This window comes from Pangasianodon hypophthalmus, chromosome 9, assembly GCF_027358585.1.
Source record: "Pangasianodon hypophthalmus isolate fPanHyp1 chromosome 9, fPanHyp1.pri, whole genome shotgun sequence".
Taxonomy (NCBI): Eukaryota; Metazoa; Chordata; class Actinopteri; order Siluriformes; family Pangasiidae; genus Pangasianodon; species Pangasianodon hypophthalmus.
This window is the reverse complement of record NC_069718.1, coordinates 1391780-1400313: the sequence shown is the minus strand read 5'-3', so window position 1 is coordinate 1400313 and position 8534 is coordinate 1391780. Positions and strand designations below refer to the sequence as shown.

At 41.2% G+C, this 8534-nt stretch overlaps 1 long non-coding RNA gene and 1 gene segment (V, D, J or C); one reads left to right on the top strand and one right to left on the bottom strand.

Annotated features, from left to right (window-relative positions):
• Window positions 1-1006: 1006 nt before the first annotated feature.
• LOC128318853 (uncharacterized) lies at window positions 1007-2162 on the bottom strand. Its single transcript, XR_008302290.1, has 2 exons — window positions 2045-2162; window positions 1007-1482 (listed from the first exon to the last, which is right to left on the bottom strand). It is a non-coding gene; the product is annotated as an uncharacterized LOC128318853 (long non-coding RNA).
• A 104-nt stretch (window positions 2163-2266) lies between these two features.
• Window positions 2267-4625, top strand: LOC128318850 (immunoglobulin kappa variable 3-11-like). The segment is given in 2 exon segments: window positions 2267-2357; window positions 2485-4625. Coding segments are annotated over 2 exon segments (426 nt in total).
• The last annotated feature ends 3909 nt before the right edge of the window (window positions 4626-8534 follow it).

Here is an 8534-nt window from a genome sequence, read left to right as displayed (position 1 = left end):
CAGTTAACATGCAGTCTAGTGTAGTGCTGGTTTGGTTCTGTTCTGTTCTTTGGTAGTGTCCATGTTCTCTCTCCTAGGTAAGACTAGCGTCTGAATATTTCTTGTTATTATTTAAATCTGTGATTGTCAGAGTAGTCCACTGTCTGTGAATGTAAGTTTTAGTGTGGAGATTTTGTAACTGCAATACAATCTGCAGCCAAACTTCAAACTCCTGTCAGTCTCGTTTCCACCACCAACTCGTACCATCCTTTCAACCCACAATCTTAATATTGTTATAGTTCTTACTCGAGACCTTAGCATAACAGACATTCCACCAAACTTTCATTGCTAATGCTCCTTTTACTCCTTATACTGACAATCACTCTGGTGATTCTGGAGAGTGTAATGTCCAGGACAGGGGATTAGAAAAGTACTTAATATAAATAACTAATCTTTGCTCTTTACTGATTTACACAAGGAAATGGGGGGGGGGGGGGGGTGGATATGGATTTACCATCAAACTTGCTCACAATTTAAACAAATAACAAACACACAAAGTGGAGTTTAAATATTCTCAGAAATATGACAAGTTTAATTCACGCATGTTCTGTTGCATGTACGATTTTAACTTGATTTGATAAACTTTTGCAATCAGAGAACAGATTCATGTCTTGATCAATGAAAATATTAAATATTTGTGTGTCATCTGCTAAGATGAAGTGGGTCTATAATGGTCCCATGTGGATTGATTTAATATAAACAGATTAATTGACCATGTCATCAAGCTGAAGAGAAGGAGTTGGTTTTAAGCAGCAAAACTGAAAGATCAGTGAAGTGAGAGAGAGATTTACATGAAGACGGCTGAGTGATCCTCTTTCTCCCAGAATAGAGCAGCACTTTCACCAGATGTTCAACTTCCTTCAGCCAAACTCACTGAAGCACAACACACAGCACTGAATCTACAGCTAAACACACTCTCTCATCACACTGATAATGACTATTAACTCTAATAAAAGAACACACAATGTCCAAAATGAAGCTTTATTTCAGCAGAGCAAAACTACAGGAAGAGCAACAGGACAGTGAAGAGAGTAAAGACAGAAATGTCAGCATTGTGTAGAACTGAAACTCTATTGTAGATGGATGTGTAAGCAGCTCAGTGTTAAATTGTATCTTGGAGCTGTTAGGCTTCACACTGGCTCTTTCTGAACGTGACCGGATGATTGACGCCGGCATGGGAGACCGTACAGACAAACTCCTCCCCCTTTTCCCAGAGTGCTTTGCTGAGGGTCAGGGTGCTGCTGCGTGTGTAACCGTCCTTCTTCTGTTCTTCTGCGCTGGTCAGAACCCCGTCCTTCACCTGGGAGCCGTCCACTGTCCAGCTCACCAGCGCCCCCTGTGGAGAGTAGGCAGACAGCAGGCAGAGCAGCGAGGCCGATCCCTCAGACAGCTGCAGAGAGGAGGGAGGGAGCAGAGACACGGAGGGCTTCACCGCGGGACCGGCTGGAGACCACAAACACACAATAAACACACATTTACACACGCTTACACAACATTTACTCATTCCTGCTTATTCACATTACTGCAGTTCAGTAGAACTACTCAGCAGGAGAACATTTACTAGTTACTCGTTATATTGTGGAGCCACTCGGACTTTGATCAGCTTTATTCTGTGTTAGTTCTTACTGCTGTGTCGTATAAAGCGCTCCCTGTGTGATAGCAGTAAATGGATCTGATTCCAGAAATGTTCATTGTTTAACACAAACACACAGCAGCATTCGTCTGTATTTTCCATCAGCACAGAGACTTTAGAACAATTTACACAATACTTCAGATATGAACCAGTGACCAGGTTTCCACTCACCAACACAAACACACTGGATATTTATTAAATGTTCAGTATTCACTCATTTATTATTTATTTTACTACTTTAAGGTTTACAGTTTCCCCCAACATATCACTCATAACTATACACATTATATTTCATTTTAATTATTTATTAATGTCATGGGTAAACAGAAGTAAATAACTTTTTAGAGTTTTAGAAGAACTAAAATGACTTACTGATGATCAGTTTGGTTCCTCCACCGAAAGGCCACCACAGTGATACATTCTAATGAAGCCGTCATACAAAAACCTCTGTTACACTACAGTGACCAAACACACACACACACAAACACACACACACACACACACACGTTTCCATAGAGAGAGGTTCCACTTTGCATTAGCAGCTCATGCTTCAGCGCTCTGCGAGTGTTTATAGCCCTGTGACTTTAACACTTCATGACTGAGAGCTGCTGCTCAGCGACTTCACCCACAGCAACCATGAGTTTGATCAGCGTCTTCATCTGCACACTGGCCCTCTGCGCTCGAGGTAACACAATGTTTTATCTTCTACTGTTCAGCTGACAAATCCATGTGAAGTAGGCCGACTAGATGAACTTCAAACTCAACATCATTATTAATGTAGGGAACGGATTTATTCTTCTTATTTTTTTCAGGATCCAGAGGTCAGGTGACTGTGACTCAGAGTCCTGCAGTGAAATCTGTTTCTCCAGGAGACACACTCACCATCAGCTGTAAAACCAGTCCTGATGTTTACTATAGCAGTGGTTATTATTATTTGTCCTGGTATCAGCAGAAACCGGGAAAAGCTCCTAAACTCCTGATCTATGCAGCTAGCAATAGAGCATCAGGTATTCCAGCTCGTTTCAGTGGCAGTGGATCTGGATCTGATTTCACTCTGACCATCAGAGGAGTCCAGACTGAAGATGCTGGAGATTATTACTGTCAGTGTGTCCCTAATGTCAGTAACTGGATGTTCACACAGTGTTAGAGCGTCGTACAAAAACCTGGGTGAGTGTGACTGCTGCAGCTGGGACCTACTGCAGGTGCTGAGGGGGACGATGTGATACAGCACAATGACACACACTGGAGCGAGTCCTCCAGTCCAACAGCTGTGTAGTAGAGATCGTCTCTCTGTCCACTGTGCTGAGACGAGCTGAGAGCTGACAGCAACGTGGCTGCTCTAAATGAGAGATTTAACACATGCAGGAGACGCCTGTGTTTATCTCATAGTCACGCTGATGATTCTTACTTATTCTTACTTATTTCAGTAGTTTTATTTTATGTTTTACAGTTTGGGTGAGTATCCTGTAAGTAATTAAGTAATTAATTAAGTATTTAATAACAGACCTCTCTTAATTGATAGCTATTAAAAAATAATTGATAGCTATGAAACAATTTTAATCATGTGCCAATATCGAAAAAAAAAAAAAATAGCAGGTGGAGAGAAAAACTGAATTTAGCCACAAAAACCTGGTGAACATATTCACCGATGAGCCCAAACATTAAGTCACTCACAGACGAAGCCAATAACGTTGATTATCTCGTAACAGCGGCGCATGTCATGCTGTGGAATATTATATTAGACGTGGACAGTCAGTTCTCGTAGTTGAAGTGTTGGATTCGGGAGAAATGAGTGACTGAGAAACACAAAGAGGGTGTAGGACTAAGTGTAAAATTATAATATTTAATCCAATGCTCGAGTTTGATACGATAGACTTAAACTCCATTCATAGTGTTCCTCGAGACTCTATACAGTACACCTTGTGGAGGGGCTGATCCTGGACCATAACACATCCCAAGTGGCATAGACAGATGCTTAAATACCCCAACAGCAGAAGCTCATAGGCCATCCATCCATAATATAATTTCGTCGCCAAAAACCAAAACATTGCTACCACACTCAACTACATTCTACCTTCTGCTTTTTAAATCATCACCCGATAAACTAAGACTAATAAACCACACCAATCAACTCCAAGGTCAAAAACAGCAGATGTACTAGATACAGGACCAGGGGTAAAAACTGCCCATATTACCCTCCACACTGCTCATGGGAGGTAGTGGACATTAGAACGTTGTCCTGCAGTGGCTCTGCATCTGTACCAGGCTGACCTGAGGACAAGGCAACAGACATGGGTGGGGAACTTGACAAGAGAACCCAGCTCTAAGCTCTGTATACGTTTATGTAATCCATTCTCCAAATTATTGAAAATAAATTTTTTAATGTTGCTGTATCCTGATTAATTCCTCCACTGTGGCTCCTCTCACCTGCTGGACCTGAATCATCCTGAGCTCCATTCTCTGATCTCTGTTCCTAACCCTACAGTCACACAAGAAAGTGACAAGTTGCTTATGTCACTTGTAGTTTATCTCTCTTATGGCGTGTAGTGACCACTACTGTTGTTGCTTGTGGGTAACTATATAAAACTTCTAATGCTAAGAAATTAAATTACACACTAATCAGTGAAATAATTTATCTTATATTCTTGTTACATGCTGAGATTTGGACTAGCTTCATATATTCTCAGATTAGCAGCACAAGCTAACTGTACTAGCTACTGTGGCGATATGGAAGAAGACTATAACTTAAAAGAAAAAAAAATGGAAGCAACTGGAAGACCAAATTAATGGAAAAATATAAAAGATGGAGAAAGCTTACAGTAGAGGTCATGTGCTGAGTGCCTGGTGACTCCACCAATCATCTCAGGGAAGGGAGAATAGAGAGAGTGCAAGCTGCCTGCACATGGGATACCACAAACAACTGCAGACTGACGTGCATATAAAAGGCTAGAGATGTGGGTTCCAATACCAAAAATAGAAATACTTTATACAAACTATAATTTAAAAAAAATCTGAATTGGCCAAGTTAGACAAAATCTAACAGAAGTTTCCCAACGAGGAAAGTGTGGTCTGGCTATAACAGCACTGGGCCCGAGAAACTCAACACCACTCCAGCATACATGCACTCTACAAACCCTTAAGTTGAATGTAGAAAAATGTGGCTGGAAATGTGGCGAAAAAAAAAAAAATGGGAACAAATGATTAAAAACAAACCAACAAAAATGAAAAAAACAATATCAATAATGATAATACAATAAAAAAAATCCAAGAAACCAAAGTGAAACAAAACAGAAACAAAACAGCAGTGCTGCCTGAAGAGCGGGACAGAACTGACGGTAATCTTCGTCACCCCGACAATGAGCACACAGCCGAATATGCAATCGAGCCTAGTCAAAACAAACCAACATTACTACAAAAACAAAAGTTATTCAACGCAATTAAGCGATAAAAAAGATCACCTACCAAAGTAGTAAATGTCAATTAATGATGTTTATGTGAGCAACAGCCGGTATGCCAAAGATACAAATTCGCACAAACACAGTCATTAGGCCTACCACTAATCCTAACCAGAACTCAATAATTTACCTCAACAATTGCAGTGACAAGTTGGTGTAGTGAGTAGTGCTGTTGCTGTATGTTCCAAAGGATGCTGGTTTAAGCCTCAGATCTGGTTTCTTTCCTAGAGTCTCTTTTTTTTTTAATGGGGGCAGTCGTGACCTAATGGATAGAGAGTCGGACTTGCAGCCCGAAGGTGAACCTGAAGGTTGTGGGTTTGAGTCTCAGGTCCGGCAGGGATCGTAGGTGGGGGGAGTGAATGACCAGCGCTCTCTCCCACCCTCAATACCACCACTGAGGTGAGACCCTTGAGCAAGGCACCGAACCCCCAACTGCTCCCTGGCACTGCCCACTGCTCCGGGTGTGTGTTCACGGTGTGTGTGTGTTCACTACTGTGTGTGTGCGCTTGGATGGGTTAAATGCAGAGCACAAATTCCGAGTATGGGTCACCACACTTGGCCACAAGTCACTTCACTTCAAACCTGAGAGCAAGCACCCTATCGCCAGCAGTATGTTTTGTTAAAACACACATCTCCAAATTACACTACAATAAGTACACTAGAAATAAGTATTATTACTTAAAACAAACACTAAATGACACAAAGCCACCCCATTAACAAACATACCTCTTCGGTAGTGCTTAAACGGAAAGGGCTGATCCTCGACCATAACGCATCCCAAGTGGCATAGACAGATGCTTAAATACCCCAATAGCAGAAGCTCATAGGCCATCCATCCACAATATAATTACAACACCAAAAAACAAAACATTGTTACCACACTCAACTACATTCTACCTTCTGCTTTTTAAATCATCACCCGATAAACTAAGACTAATAAACCACACCAATCAACTCCAAGGTCGAAAACAGCAGATGTACTAGATACAGGACCAGGGGTAAAAACTGCCCATATTACCCTCCACACTGCTCATGGGAGGTAGTGGACATTAGAACGTTGTCCTGCAGTGGCTCTGCATCTGTACCAGGCTGACCTGAGGACAAGGCAACAGACATGGGTGGGGAACTTGACATTGCAGATGGAGAACCCAGCTCTAAGCTACAAGATGGCCCATTATAGTGCTACTGCTGAAGCCATAGCTACTATATTAGAGGATGCTAATAATTCAGAAGTGTGTTCCTTGAGACTCTATACAGTACACCATTCTCCAGCACCAGTTTCCCGCAGTGTTTCAGAAGATTCAAGATAGCCTTCGGCTCCTTCGCACACACCCTCCTAGTTGGTCTCTGTCCTCTTTCCACAAAGCAAATCACTCAAAATATTATCTTCCTTCTGTTTCTTCATTAGGTCATCATGCAGCATTACTTCAACATCAGATAGCTCATATGGCATCACTGCTTGTGGAATTTGAAGGGTTGAAGCAATACGGCATTGGACATTTTACTATTGCCCATCTGCCTACGTGAACTCAACACTGTCTCCACTTCTTGCTGTGACAGAGTGCCAGCTGAAGAAACTATAGCAATATGGCAGGTAATGGCAACTCTTTCAATCTCAGAAGAACGTGGACGTGAACAGCTCTAACCTACATGCAGGATGTATTGACTGGGCATAGGTAAGTAACTTGCTTGCAAAAGCAATTGGCCTGGCAGTCATCCCACCACTAGGAACCTGTGACAGTACAGACCCGAGCCCATTAGTGGAAGCATCCACTGAAATTAGGAAGGGCTCATTCAAATTAGTTTATTTTTTTAAATTAGTTTAAAATATTGTCTTGTTCAGCAATATCATAATCAGAGTTTGACACATTCTCTAACAACTCCTGGGAGTTCCTCAGCTGGTCAGATGCCAAACTCCAGTCCTTTTATCTGCTTCATTTGTCTTGAAGTAACGAGGGAATGGACCGCACCTGGTCAATTAACTTCTTGTCAGTCAATTGTCCAAATACCTTTGAGCCCCTGAAAATGGAGGCACTTTGTTGAAAATGGCTGTAATTCCTAAATGGTGAATGCCATATTTTTTGTAGGACCTCTTAAAATAAAGCTGAAAGTCTACACTTCGATCACATCCTGATTGTTTTATTTCAAGTCAATTGTCGTGGTGTATAAAGGCAAAATCACAAAAACTCTGTCATTGTCGAAATATTTCCGGACCTGAGTGTATTAAGTGTCTCCCTGCACTCCCTCTGGTGACGAAATTCAGTACTGAGCCACACAGCTCCAGACCCCGACTCACACGTCACCCACGGCACGACCTCCTCCAGAAATTCTCAAAGATTTGCCTAAAGTAGTCAGTGAGCTTTCTTTTGTTGTTTTTATAGCAGTTAGTTTATCTGCAGTTAACATTCAGTCTAGTGTAGTGCTGGTTTTATTCTGTTCTGTTCTTTAGTAGTGTCCATGTTCTCTCTCCTAGGTAAGACTAGCGTCTGAATATTTCTTGTTATTATTTAAATCTGTGATTGTCAGAGTAGTCCACTGTCTGTGAATGTAAGTTTTAGTGTGGAGATTTTGTAACTGCAATACAATCTGCAGCCAAACTTCAAACTCCTGTCAGTCTCGTTTCCACCACCAACTCGTACCATCCTTTCAACCCACAATCTTAATATTGTTATAGTTCTTACTCGAGACCTTAGCATAACAGACGTTCCACCAAACTTTCATTGCTAATGCTCCTTTTACTCCTTATACTGACAATCACTTCACTCTGGTGATTCTGGTGATGGAGAGTGTAATGTCCAGGACAGGGGATTAGATAAGTACTTAATATAAATAACTAATCTTTGCTCTTTACTGATTTACACAAGGAAATGGGGGGGGGGGGGCGGTGGATATGGATTTACCATCAAACTTGCTCACAATTTAAACAAATAACAAACACATAAAGTGGAGTTTAAATATTCTCAGAAATATGACAAGTTTAATTCACGCATGTTCTGTTGCATGTACGATTTTAACTTGATAAACTTTTGCAATCAGAGAACAGATTCATGTCTTGATCAATGAAAATATTAAATATTTGTGTGTCATCTGCTAAGATGAAGTGGGTCTATAATGGTCCCATGTGGTTTGATTTAATATAAACAGATTAATTGACATGTCATCAAGCTGAAGAGAAGGAGTTGGTTTTAAGCAGTAAAACGGAAAGATCAGTGAAGTGAGAGAGAGATTTACATGAAGACGGCTGAGTGATCCTCTTTCTCCCAGAATAGAGCAGCACTTTCACCAGATGTTCAACTTCCTTCAGCCAAACTCACTGAAGCACAACACACAGCACTGAATCTACAGCTAAACACACTCTCTCATCACACTGATAATGACTATTAACTCTAATAAAAGAACACACAATG